The sequence below is a fragment of the Solanum tuberosum genome, unplaced genomic scaffold (assembly GCF_000226075.1).
Source record: "Solanum tuberosum cultivar DM 1-3 516 R44 unplaced genomic scaffold, SolTub_3.0 scf00092, whole genome shotgun sequence".
NCBI classification, from domain to species: domain Eukaryota; kingdom Viridiplantae; phylum Streptophyta; class Magnoliopsida; order Solanales; family Solanaceae; genus Solanum; species Solanum tuberosum.
The window spans coordinates 1,125,694-1,139,825 of NW_006239019.1; the positions used below are offsets into that span (position 1 = coordinate 1,125,694).

At 33.4% G+C, this 14,132-nt stretch overlaps 2 protein-coding genes across 2 annotated transcripts; both read left to right on the forward strand.

The window, feature by feature from the left end:
• Positions 1-1,113: 1,113 nt before the first annotated feature.
• Positions 1,114-3,563, forward strand: LOC102592454 (F-box protein At5g49610-like). Its single transcript, XM_006347714.2, has 2 exons — positions 1,114-1,217; positions 2,238-3,563. The coding sequence occupies exon 2, from the start codon at positions 2,261-2,263 to the stop codon at positions 3,347-3,349; it is 1,089 nt and encodes a 362-aa protein (XP_006347776.1). The 5' UTR covers positions 1,114-1,217; positions 2,238-2,260; the 3' UTR covers positions 3,350-3,563.
• A 4,153-nt stretch (positions 3,564-7,716) lies between these two features.
• On the forward strand, positions 7,717-13,471 carry LOC102595210 (uncharacterized). The gene is made up of 3 exons (XM_006347722.2): positions 7,717-7,957; positions 11,260-11,389; positions 12,073-13,471. The coding sequence occupies exons 2-3, from the start codon at positions 11,270-11,272 to the stop codon at positions 13,234-13,236; spliced, it is 1,284 nt and encodes a 427-aa protein (XP_006347784.1). The 5' UTR covers positions 7,717-7,957; positions 11,260-11,269; the 3' UTR covers positions 13,237-13,471.
• Positions 13,472-14,132: the final 661 nt, after the last annotated feature.

A 14,132-nucleotide genomic window follows, 5' to 3' on the forward strand; every position in this document is an offset into this window, starting at 1 on the left:
AATAAAAATAATAGAAAAGTTCATTATTTATTCTTCGATATATTGAAATCAATGATAAGGCTTATTAAAACATAAAATAAAATGTCAAAATTGATACAATTATTTCAAATCAAAATGAAATGTCATATAAGTGTATAATCTACACCAAACTTCATTAAAACATACTCTTATGCCTTACTTTTATAATATAATTTAAAAATGCGTAGAGTACAATTTTTATTTTATCTATATCATACTTCTAGTTGAAGATTATCTTAGAGATTTTGCCATTTATTATGCATATATAATGAACTTCGATTGATTAAAGTAACAATTATGTAACGTAACATGCATGGACGTGGAAAAATAACAATGACAATCATAATATTGTGATATTATATTATCTAAATGATTTGATATTTGATCATCCTCAACATATAAAATTTGAAATCTTGACATCATTGAAGTCAGTAAAACACATACGTGTGAATTTTTAATAACAAAATATTTTTTTGAAATAAAATATCTCTAAACAAAAGATTATAATCATATTTAATACATGAAATTTATCCGAAAACTAATTAAACAATAAAAACTTACATTGACATAATAAATTAGCATAATATTTTTCCACATACATACAACATTTTAATAAGTGCTTTATGACTAGATAGCACAAACACATACCTGTCTCAATATAGACACATTCAATAAGAAGAACATTTCATAAAGAAAAATTGTTTAAATAATTATTGTCAAACATTTAACATGTACGTTATTATTTATTTATTGTAAAATAATTTATGCATTATTTGTTTTTGTTTAACAATTTATGTATTACTTATTTTATACACAACAACCATCATAATATTAATTATGGTATAAATAATTCATGAATTACAAACCTTATATAACTAATTCATCCATCAAACATCTCTTTAAATGTCCTTTTGGTAAACAATTTTTTTCGTACTGATATTGCATATAACTTAAATCTTTAGACGTAACTTTCTATTAAATATTTTTTTATTTTTACATATCTTTTAAATATTTGATGGTATTCATGAGTAATTTTTACTTTTTAAGGGACTATTTTAGACACATATTAAAATCATGGGAACAATTTGATGAAAGAAAAAAAATATATATCAAGAGTCCATTCTAGTATACAAAGAGTCCAAGGTAAAATTTCTTCACTTCGATCAACAAGAGTAACGCTCTGTGAAAATTTGATCAAGGTTTGATTTCTTTAATTACGCGATTATCAATTATCCATACAATGTATTGATTATATCATGAGAGTTTGTTGTAGCTTTATGATTGATTGCTTCTATCTTATTATGTGATTTTGGGATTAGGGTTTTGTAATTTGCAATCTTTTTACTGATTTCGTTTTCTGTTTAGTCATTCTTTGCAATGTAATTTGTGGGCTGATGATTGAAAGGGGGTTAATTTTTGGATATTTTCCGACCCATCTTGTTTTCTTGAAGAATAAAGTTATTTTTATGCTCAAATAATTGTTTCACTGAGTTTGGTCAACAAAATCCTTTCAAAGAATTTCCTTAAGAAAAAAATCATTGTTTTGGAAACTTATAATCATTATATAAACGAAAAGCATCAAACTTGAGTAGTTAATCGACATTCGTGTCTGTGTTATGCCCTGTATTTTGTTTATGCTGATTATCTTGACATGAAAACTAATGAAGTTAGTTTACTTGAATATTTTTGTTTGATCATTTATTATTTAGTTATCAAATCCAGGACAAGGGTATTATTCATATTTAGTCCTGATTTGAAGCTAGGTTCACATTGATTCTTTTGACATGGAATATAGCAAGTGATTGCTTAGTCACAGATAACATTCACATGATGACCAACTAGTGGTCCAATTGAATTATGGTTTTAGAGACACTAAAGTCATCAACAAGCTGTCAAATTCACTTTTGTACTAATCTTAGCACATGTCGTTAACAGAGTTGTTACCAGAAAACCATTGCTTCTGTAGTATGACATCTTATTCTGTAAGTATCTGCATATGAATAGAAAAGAGTTATAATGTAGGGTCTGTCACAGGTAAAACTAAATGAGATAAAACACGTAAACCAGTGGATGTATCTAGAGAAAGAATATGTTGAAGATTCTTTGTGGGGTGATTTTATTTGTTAAATGGAAGTATGAAACTATTAGTTCCGAACTCCTAAAGTGTTTGTTTCAATATGATGCATTCTAACTTTTAGACTGGTGTTGTTATTTGACAGTGGAACAACTTTTGGTTGCAATAATGGATCGTGGAAAAAGGCCAGACAGATCTCTTGCTGCGCTGAATAGTAAGATGTATATGGATCTTAAGGACATCATCAGGGAACATTCCCTTTCATTTCTTCCTGCCAAATCACTTTTCAAATTCAACGCTGTTTGTAGGGACTGGAAACTCCAGATTTCGAGTCCATTTTTTGCCCATAATCAGTCACTTTTTTGTCGCAGTACTTCAGGCTTCTTTATCCATTCACTTGATGGTTCTCCTTCTCTCATACCCATCGACCCAAGCTTTTGTGGGGTGCCAGATCCATTACTTAAGTTTTTGCCTGAGCCTGTTGACATTAGGTCCTCCTCAAATGGACTGCTTTGCTGCCAAGGTCGTGCAGAGGACAAGGCCTACTACATATGTAATCCTGTTACTCAGCAGTGGAAGAAACTTCCAAAATCAAATGTGAATCATGGACCAGATCCAGCAATTGTGCTCATATTCGAACCATCATTGCTCAACTTTGTAGCTGAGTACAAAATTATATGCGCTTTTCGATCCACAGATTTTGGTGATGCAGTTGAGTTTGATATCTATTCCTCCAAAGGGAATTCTTGGGAAGTTGCTGGGGAGATCCATTTTGGAGCTAGAGCAACACGTATGCCAAATCCAAAATCAGGGGTTCATGTGAATGGTGTTGTTTACTGGATGACAATTTCAGGTAGTATTCTTGCTTTTGATCTAACAAAGGAGAGGTCACAGCTCCTTCAAAACCATGATTCTCGTGGGATTTTGGGGGAGTTTAGTGGAAAGCTCTGTAAGATGAACGTCTTTGGTAATTCAATCAGTTTAAGCATTTTGGATAATGTCCACTCAAATACAATGCAAATGGGAAGCAAAACCAAAATGTGGGCAGGAAAACAGCAGGTTGTTCTTGACAGTAATATTGTTGGGAATGTAGCAGGGGACTACTCAGTTTTACACGTCGACAGTAATATGTTGGTGGTTCGGAGCCAGGGAAAAGCCTTTTGGTATGATTTCAAGTCTCGTGCAACAAAATGCATTCCGGGTGAATTTCATAATTCGAGATGCTTTCCCTACGTCAACAGCTTAGTCTCCCTCTAGTCTGCCTTTGCTGCAGTTGAAAGATCTTTGTTTCGAGCTACAACATCCTTGCTTGGAATTTCTTTCAAGAATAATCATAGTTTGTTCATGTTATTATTATTAATTACTTTATCTGTGATGATTATTTCAAGTGACAGCGTAGGATTAATTATGCTATATAATAGCAGTGGATATATTAAATATTCGTAAATGAAGTTTGTTTCATAATCCTTCCAAGCTTTTTCCTACTATAAAGTAAGTAGAGGATCATACCACAATTTCCACTCATTGTATATGGTTGCTTTTATATTTTTATTTTTGTGTTTTCACTCGAGTGTTAGTAGGGGTGGCAAAATCAAACTCAATCTGTCCAATCTGTTTAAAATAACTCGCTCATTCATTCGCTCAATCATTTTCAACTCAACTCATTAATAACATTGTGTTAGGCTCCTTTGTGATTAATTCGGATTTGAGTCCTTAGTATAGGGTGAAATTTCCTACCAAAGATAACTTCGTAGTTACTGTATTAAATTATGAGTTCTTTTAATAGAAATAATTGACTTTTCTCCATGTAGGTTTTATACCATGAGTTCTTTTAATAGAAAATTACCCAATTTCCTTTTCTTTTTTTTTATCTGAACCAGATCTACTAAACCAAATGAATTCATACCAAATTAAATTCTCAAAAAAGTAAATTGGGTAATTTTAGTTGATTTGGGGCTTTCCATCCAATTGAGGGACACAAATGATGAAATTAGTAATAGCAGGGTTAAGAATAACTTCATCGAAACGGTAAAAGCATAGTCAACCAATAAAACAAAGTTGAGAGATATTTTCGACCCTTTTTCCTTAATTTAATTGGTGTGCAGTTTTTTTCGAAACTATGGGATTCGTTTTAGCTATTACATTTAGTTTTAAATTCATATTCTTTAGTTATAGCTTTATTATTTTGAATGTCAATAATATTTGTGTATATTTTGTAACTACTTCGACTAAAAACTCAATGATCGATAACGAAAAATACTTTAATTATGGACATCTCACTGGACCTTTTCATATTAGATTTTGCAAAAAAAATAAAAATGATCTGCTACCACACAAACATAGTGTAATTTATTTTAAAGTAAGAATTTAAAATCATTTAATCAATAATTCAATACCATTATCAAATATTTATTTTACACTTAGTGAAATGATTAAATATCATTTAATAATTTTTAAAAAATATTTAATTAATAACACTTAAAAATAAATTTATGAACAAATATTGGACCCGTTTAAAGCACGAGATTTTTGTAACTAGTATTACATATAAATAGGAGAGATAAAAAGGATGTTATATCCTAGAGGGATTCTCTTTCCATGAATGAATATCCTAAAAGAAAATAAAATAAAAAAAAATAAAAAATTGGTTTCTTTCAGTTACTTGGAATGGAAGTTACAAGAGAAGAAAGATCTCCTTGTTTAATAAATCAACTAATTCCTTATATATGGGAGAAGAAACTAAACAAACACTCTCTGTTTTATTAAAACTAAAACTCTTTATTCTTGGTTTTCCGGCTATTGTGAGTATTATGATTATGTATTACAATTGATTCAATTTCATTGCCTTTTGATTCTTTCTTTGTTTCAAAATTCCTTTTTATGTGAAATTTACATTTCAAAATCTGTTAGTATAGTGAAATTTCTTGATTCTAATTTCTAGTTGTAAGTATGCTTTGAGGGTGTTTATACTTACAATTTTACATTGTCGTGCTTTTAGATAAATGAAATCTTGGAAGGATGACGACATGACTGATAGCTCTGATGAATCGAATCATGACATGGTTGATAGCTCTGATGAATATGAATGGGAGGATGATGGGATTTTCAAGGTATTGTTTTCTTCCTCGAAAACACACACAGCCTAAAGAAGAGTAGATACAATTTTTTCATGAGTCTTATTACTATACCTGTTTTGTCTTGCCTAGGACGACGTTAAGACTGTTGCTTTTAAGCCAGAATGGAATGAAGAATCTGAAATACCTGCAGATTACATTAGGAGAGAATACATGGAGATCAAAGACATGGCAAAGAAATATGTAGCGCCTTTCCTTCCAGCTAAATCATTAATGAAGTTTCGGGCAGTGTCCAAAGAATGGAATCATTGGATTGTTAGTCCATTATTATCATACCAACAAAGTACTTCATTCTATAAACTTTCAGGCTATTTTTATCAAACAGTGGATGTTGATTTTCAATCTAATCCTGATTTTTTGTCTCTGGACCGTTCTGCGAATGGAGTCCCCAGTCCTTCCCTTGGTTTCTTGCCTGAAAGGGTCAAAGTTCTAAGTTCTAGCAGCGGGTTGCTCCTTTGTCAGGGACGGGAGAATTATTATGTTTGTAATCCTGTAACCAAAGTTTGGAAACTCATCCCTTGTCATCAATATTATCATGGATTTGATCCATCTGTTGTTCTTGCATTTGATCCTCGGGATAATATTGAATCATATTATCACATTGTCGCTGCAGTCCCTCTTCTTGGTCAGCCAGTTGTCTTCTTTGAGATTTACTCGTCTCAATCAAATTCTTGGAAGCGCTCTTCTTCAGAATGTCTTGAGTTAGAAGGTACAATTCTTATTGGTGGGGGATTTTATATGAAGGGGATGGCTTACTGGAATACAGCATCAAATGAGGTGCTAGCATTCGATGTGAAAAATGAGATATCAGCAGTTCTACATGTGCCTATTCCACCTGGGAGATATGGTGCCTTGACTCAGATAGAAGATGAGCTATGCTATGTAACTGCTTATAATGACGGTGGGGATGTTTTTGTATTAGATATCTATGGAGGAATGTACATGAGCCTGAAAAACAGTGTAAGCATAAATCTTGGACACAAGAAGTCTCGTCGAGCATTTGAGGAAATTCCCTTTATTGAGAACAGTACTGTGTCGTGTAGCGTGCTACCTTGTTTTAACAACGCTGATGACATTGTGGTGATCTACACGAATGAAAGGATATATCTTTATCACTTGAGGGAGCAGAAGGTCGAGACTCTCAGGACTCCACGACAATTAAATCCTCAGAGAAGATTCATACCTTATATAAACAGCCTCGTTATGTTACATGAACTGAACAATTAGTGCCTTGATGATATTTCGGTTGCTGTCAAGTAGAAAACTCTCCCTTACATCGCCGCTGCTGCTGCTTTGTTCTATGTGGAATTGAACATTTTTCATGATTTTTTGTTTGTTGGACTTGGATGACAGAATTAGTACTTTGAATGAATAGCTTAGCTTTGGTAAATAGATCATGCTTTCAATTGCCATTATTTCAGTTGGACAGTAGTTTTGAATGTTTTTTCCTTCACAAATAATAATGGTTTGGAGTTTTTAGTTATGGTTTCCTTTGATTTTCTTTCTACTACTGTATCAAATAAACAAGGCAATTCCCATCATCTACCTGGATGCAGAGGGCCCTGGTTAGCTCTGTAGTAGCAAATTTGGGATGCTATGTGTGACACAAATGTCGACAATTGTGTTGTTGTAATTTTCAACTATGGATAATTTCAGATTAGACAATTTTATATTTACTAGCAGTAGCCCTCCCTAACAAAAATAACTTCGTTTCCAAGGCCTCCATCAAAAATTACTTGTCCATGCTATTAAAAATATTTGTCACAAATTATTTGTTAATTGTGGCCCAGTGATTTGGGCTTGGGACATCCATGTTCGAGGTCTCAAGTTCGAAATCCCTTGCCAGCGAAAGCAAGGTGTTTGCCTTCTGAGTCGAGCTTGTCGGACTGGACTTGCCTAGTGTAGGCTACCTCTCTTATGTGGCTTGCGAGCTATTGCATAGAAGCGGAGGTTTCACCCTTGGTTCAGGCGACAGATCAATAGTCAACTCAAGGTGGGTGAGATATTCTTTATTTTAGATTGAAATAATTCCATTACTACCAACCCAAAGAAATATGACCTCTTTGAGATATACGATTTATGCCTTAGTGAAAGGACTTGGCTTTGCATCTGAAGGAGATTCTCCAGTTGGGTACAGTGCAAAGCCGAAAATAAAATAAAATAGAATTATATCAATTTAAAAAAAAAAAGGTTTCCAAGTTATATTCTCAACAGTTTGTGGTGCACTATACTCTTTACTGCTCAGTTGGGTACAGTGCAAAGCCGAAAATAAAATAAAATAGAATTATATCATTTAAAAAAAAAAAAAGGTTTACAAGTTATATTCTCAACAGTTTGTGGTGCACTATACTCTTTACTGCTCAGTTGGGTACAGTGCAAAGCCGAAAATAAAATAAAATAGAATTATATCATTTAAAAAAAAAAAGGTTTACAAGTTATATTCTCAACAGTTTGTGGTGCACTATACTCTTTACATAAGCAGTTTTTTCTTTAAACCCTTTTTTAGTATCTTCTTCGCATTCTATAATTCTCTCTTTTGGGGGTTCAGTTGGAAACACAGAAAGCCAAATTAGTCAGAGATTTTTCACTCTCCGCTATGGCTATCGATGGAGAACAGTCGCACCAATCTCAGAGATCACGTCAATCTGGTCCTACCGCCAAGAAAAAATCAAAGTCCAATGAGAGAAAGAAGGGCGTTTCCCACGAAAACAATAAGCAACATAATCCCAAGGTACTCATATTCTTTAATTTTTCTTTAAATTCTGTATATCATTATGTGCTTGGGTTGTCAACTGTTTTACGCTATTCCTGACAGATTTTTAGGCAATAATATGTGTGATGTAACCGCTTATGTAGATAGTAATTTTAAAGTTTTAGTATTCCTAATCGACTAGTTATTTCTTGAGACTTATTGGCATTTGCAGTTAATTCCACTGTGAAAGAAAAGAAGTTGCAAGCACATGTTTGCTTTGGTTAGATGTCATTCATTGGGTTTTAGATTTGATCCTCTTATGGATTATGCTATTATAGGTTGGGAAGTCACTAATAATTAAGTCTCTTGTGAAACTTTTTAACAGTAAAAGAGGAGAAAGTTTTAATTTGAAATGTACCTCTCTCCTTTAATAACAATAACAACATACTTAGTGTAATTGCACTAGTGGAAACTAGGGAGAACTTGCGAAGGTAGAAAGATTGTTTCGCATATATCCTCTACTCAAGTAAAGCATATCAAATAAGATAAATGCATAATAGTGATGCAATTGTTAATTTGATAATTACCTAACATGCTTTAATAATATTACGACTCAATTAAGTGAGTAAATAGGATTTAAGATTCACTAACTGATAATATAAAGCTTTAACTTAAAAATCGGATTGATTGGATAAAAGATAGAGAGATTTAATTACGATCGTCAATAATTCACGTTAGTATGCTTGATATGGAACGTGATAATTGCGCTTTTAGTAGCATTTTATTTATGGGTGTTAATTCACTTATTTACACCTATAATTATTTTTCTTACTTGATTATTATGTTATCTAATGGTGTAAAATTTCTTTTGTATGAAATTTATAATACTTACATGTAAAGAAAGAAGAATAAATATTGGTTTCTTTCTTATACAAGTCAAACTGCTCGACCTCCGTAGTTAATTAGGATTAGAGCTGTCAAAATGGACTTGTCCCTTGAGGCCACCCCAGTCCAATCCGCTACTAGGGATTGCTTTGGTTAAGATTTCTTAAGTCCATTTAAAACTGATGCTTATAAAGCCAGCTCAAGTCAGTTCGCTGGTTATTGAGGCTCGATCGGAGTTCGGTTGAGGCCGTCTCGTGGGGCAATCAGGATGAACCTTTATTGGTGGAGGAAGGGATAGTGATGGATTCCTATAAAGCATCCAGGAAAAGCTAGCTCCTACTCTTCCTCCTTCTCCTAAAGGCTATTTAATTTAAATTAGAAATTTAACAGAAGATTGTAAAACAAAGAGAGTAAAAACTAGGAATAATGATAAGTTACCAAGTTCAAAAAAAAAAAAAACTAGGAATAATGATTATTGAATAAGTTTTAGTATCTTACACAATACTTTACTCATTTTGCTTTAAATCCTAATCACCAAGTATAGAAGTTGCATTCATGATTATGATTTAATGTAAACTCTAAACTTAAAAAGAAAATTGTGAAAAAGAGTAGAAGCTAGGAATAGTGATTACCGAATAAGTCTTGGTATCTTACACAATACTGAACTCATTTCGCGTTAAATCTCCAATACTAAAATTCCTAGTCACCAACTATAAAAGCTGTATCTATCGTGCTAAAAATTTGATGTACATTTTTATTCAAATTCAAAGTGGTAATATTTTAAAGTGAATTTAAAGATTATTAGTTTTTGTAGTTGTTTGATAATGTTCAACTAATTAAACTTCATGTAAATGCAAAAGAAGATAATCTCAGATCAAAAAGAAAGGGGGATACGGAGAAATTGGTAGATGCTACAGACTTAATTGGATTGAGCCTTGGTATAGAAACTTACTAAGTGATCACTTTCAAATTCAGAGAAACCGTGAAATTAACAAAAATGAGCAATCCTGAGCCATATTGTCTCCTGCTTCGACTGATAAATCCAACCAAAATTACCACATCATCAATTCAAAAGAGAGATGAGTTTGGATATAATGCGGATTCAGGCAAATTTACCTCTTACAAACTTGAAGAAGAAGGGGGTATAGGATGTTAATCGAAACAACTTTATGAATTGATTCAAATGTGCTTAGTAGTGATGTGTTAGTGTTGAATATGTACTTTCATATAATTATATGTTAGAAATGTTAACAAATTGACATACATTTAAGTTCGGATTTAGATTGAAAACAATGAAGGATTAGTCCATCCCTACCTGTGACACGCTTTTAAGGTTGGGCTGGGCTGATCATTTTAAGGCTTTTTAACATGGAAGGGCTGGCCCGCCCTAACCCATCAAATTCCTTGGTCCGCATAACTTAAGCTGAATTAGATTGAACTGACCTATTTTGACAGCTCTATTCAGAATGAAAATTACTAGAAAGATTTTGACTTGAGATTGTGTAAGGCCATGAAATGTCGAAATTCTCCTCCTTTTATCAACTTTGTTTCCTTATATATATATAGCCAAAGAAGCAAACAATATTTCCTTTATACAAACTAAACTCTTTGCTAAATTTCTGCAATCTTGAACTCTCTCCACTCTCTTCTCCGCACACGGTTCTCGTCACCGCTAGGGTTTCAAACCGCTTTCCCCTCTTCTTCTTTGTTTACAGCAACTCAACCCCCGGGCATTGTGAGTTCTTTCTTTAATTCTTCTAATGTTTTTTGATTACCAGTATTAATTAAAAACTCTAAATTTCTTTTTACGATTATCCATTATATATGTCAACAAAAGTGATTTATTCTTAATTTGTTCCATTTGATAGTCATCTGTTTCAATTGTTGGAATGTGTTTTGATTCCTTGTATTATTCTTATGTGGGACTAGTTGTATGTAAATATTTCACATTTCAATTGACCAAGAATTATATATATGAACTTTCGGATTTTACTCAGATTTATGATATGATCTATGTGTGAATGACTTATTTAATTGCCTTTTGACTCTTTGTTTCAAAATTCCTTCTTTATGGAAGATTTACTTTTCTAAATCTATGGTTTCTTGATTTTCAGTATTGTGAAATTTCTTGATTGTTGATATTTTGATTTCTTCGAAGCACAGTTACCAAGGAGATGAACTGCTAAATGGTGATTGGGAGATTTACATTTCAAAATCTATGATTTTAAGTATAGTGAACTGTCTTTCCTTCTTTTGATACTGATGATTAGTGATCTATGAAGTAGAGTCTAGAGTGTACCTCATCTACTCCTTCTCTGAGATCCTAATTTCTCGCATACTAAAACACTTTGTTAGAGTGGATTAGCCTGTCTTTCTTTTGATTGTTCATAAGTATACTTTGAGGGAGTTTATGCTTTAAATTTTCCATTGTCACTAACACCGTGGTATTTGTGCAGAAAAAATTAAATGGAATCGTTGAAGGACAACATGATGGCTATTAGCTCTGATGAGTTTGAGAATAATATCATGGCTGATGCTGAGGAATTTTCTCCAGCTATTCAACAACAGGACAGTGGGACTCACAAGGTATGGTTTTCTTCCTCTCCTATTTTTGAGTATTTTTATTTGTTTTATATGAATAACAATACTGAAACTTATTCAATTCAGTACAACAACAACATACCCAGTGGAATCCACAAGTGGGATTTGGGGAAGGTAGGATCTACGCAGACCTTACCCCCTCTCCCCCCTCCCCCCCCTACCTTTATTGGATAGAGAGTTTGTTTCCGATAACCTTTTTATCATAGAAGAATGGTCGTTTTTTCTTCTGATCGATAGTTCTGCAATAGTGCAACATATCCCAGGTTACACAACCAACAATTACTTTGATGGATGAAAACTACTATTCATTTTGCTTCATTTGAACTCATCTTATTCCAAAACCATTTTTTTTATTTTCACAATGTAATTATATGGGCAATCTGGACTCCCCTATTTTTTTGAGAAGCTGCTTCGTTAGATCTTGCTCTTTCTGATACTCTCTTGTTTGTCTTTCCATTGTTTTCCTTATTTTTTTGAGAGATGTTGATGAATACACTATTTAAATGAGCCTTTGTAAGTGAACTTGTTGAAAGTGCCCAACCTAAATAGAGCGGAGTAGAAATAAATGTTTCATGGGACTGACACCAACTAGTATGAGTTTGAGCTGTAATTGATATGTATATATCTCTTTCATCTGATTACAATACCTCTTTTGTCTTGGATTGCAGGTTCCAGAGGACGACTTCAAAGCTGTTGCTTATAAGCAGGAATGGAATGAAGTATCAAAATTACCTGCAGACTACATTAGGAGAGAAGACATGGAGATCAAAGATGTGGCTATGAAACATGTATTGCCTTTCCTTCCTGGTAAATCATTGATGAAGTTTCGGGCAGTGTCCAATGAATGGAATCATTGGATAGTTTGTCCGTTATTAGCATACCAGCAAAGCACTTCATTCCAGAAACTTTCAGGCTACTTTTATCAAGTTGTGGATGTGGATTTCCAATCTGATCCTAATTTCTTGTCTCTGGACCATTCTGCGAATGGTATCCCCAATCCTTCCCTGGGTTTCTTGCCTGAAAGGATTAAAGTTCTCAGTTCTAGCAGCGGGTTGCTCCTTTGCCAGGGGTTGGAGAGTTATTACGTTTGCAATCCTCTGACCGAAGATTGGAAACGTATCCCTCCTCATCAATATTATCACGGATCTGATCCAGCTGTCATTCTTGCGTTTGATCCTCAGGGTAATATTGAATCGTATTTTCACCTTGTCGCTGCTGTCCCTCTTCTTGATCAACCAGTTGTGTTCTTTGAGATTTACTCGTCTCAATCAAATTCCTGGAGTCGCTCTTCTTCAGAGTGTCTTGAGTTGGAAGATACAACTCTTGTTGGTGGGGGATTATATATGAAGGGGATGGCGTACTGGAGTACAACATCAAATGGTGTGCTAGCATTTGATGTGAAAAATGAGGTCGCTGCAGTTCTACGTGTGCCTATTCCACCTGGGAGATATGGTGCCTTGACTCAGGTAAAGGATGAGCTATCCTATGTAACTGTTTACAACGATTGTGGGGATGTTTTTATGTTAGATATATACGGAGGAATGGACATGAGTCTGAATCACAGTGTCTGCATAAATCTTGGACACAAGAAGTCTTGCCAAACACTGGAGGAAGATCCCTTTATTGACAATGGTACTGTGTTGTGCAGCGTATTACCCTGCATAAACAGTGGTGATGACATTGTGGTGATCTGCACAACTGAAAGGATATATCTTTATTACCTGAGTGGGCAGAAGGTTGAGACTTTTATGACTCCAGGACAGCTAAATCCGAAGAGAAGATTCATACCTTACACAAACAGCCTCGCTGCGATACATGAGCTGAAGAACTAGCTGTTGCTGTCAAGTAGAATTCTCATGTCCTTCCATCAGAACTCCTTGAACATTTTGCTTCTTCTTTTGTTTTTTATTTGACTTGGATTGCAGATTAAGTTGTTTGAATAGCTTTGTGTTTTTGTTATAGACATGTTTTGGATTGCCAATAGTTATTGCGAGGTTTTAGTTGTCAGTTCCTTTCTACTGCTACTGTTTATATTTGACGATGGAATGTGACGTATGATTAGCTTTACGTTGGAGGTGGAGGGTATTTACTACTTGAACCGATCCCTCTTGTTTTCTCATAATGAAGAATTAAAGCTTATATTATTCACGTTTACTAGTATATACATAAAAAGATATCAAACTAAATTTTATTATATATGTGTTTTAATGAAACTGGGAATCGAGAAAAATTCAAATTAATTCGGCATCTATGAAAGTAGTAAACATCAGATGAAAACATATAATTTATTTTAGTCGAACACAAAATGTTACTCTTCAAATTATTTCTAATATTTATCTTGAGGAAAATACTAAAGGGAAAAGAAGAAAATTTAGAAGATTAACTAAGATAATATTCTTATAAATTGGGTTATTCTCTACTTATATACTAGTAAAAACATCAAAATTATCTAATGTAATAATTAAGATGGACACAAACTAGGAGATACACGCTAAGTAAAAGTGTATCTATCACTAATAAAATTTGATTCAAACTACACAATTTTTACTACTTTAAGGTCTAATTACATATTTCTTGCAAGTTTTCAAAATTACTATTTGTGTCAGATTTCGATCTTCAGATACATGTATAATCTATTCAGATACATTAGGTCAAAAATAGGTGTAATTGTATCTTGGATACACTAACTTTCTCGCTCACTTCTCTCCTACATCGCTTACCTCTCTCC

Excerpts from the sequence above, each read along its gene's own strand:
- LOC102592454 (XM_006347714.2), top strand. The coding sequence starts at position 2,261 with ATGGATCGTGGAAAAAGGCCAGACAGATCTCTTGCTGCGCTGAATAGT.
- LOC102595210 (XM_006347722.2), top strand. The coding sequence starts at position 11,270 with ATGGAATCGTTGAAGGACAACATGATGGCTATTAGCTCTGATGAGTTT. Across the intron at positions 11,390-12,072 it reads AGGACAGTGGGACTCACAAG|GTTCCAGAGGACGACTTCAA; the intron begins GTATGGTTTTCT and ends CTTGGATTGCAG.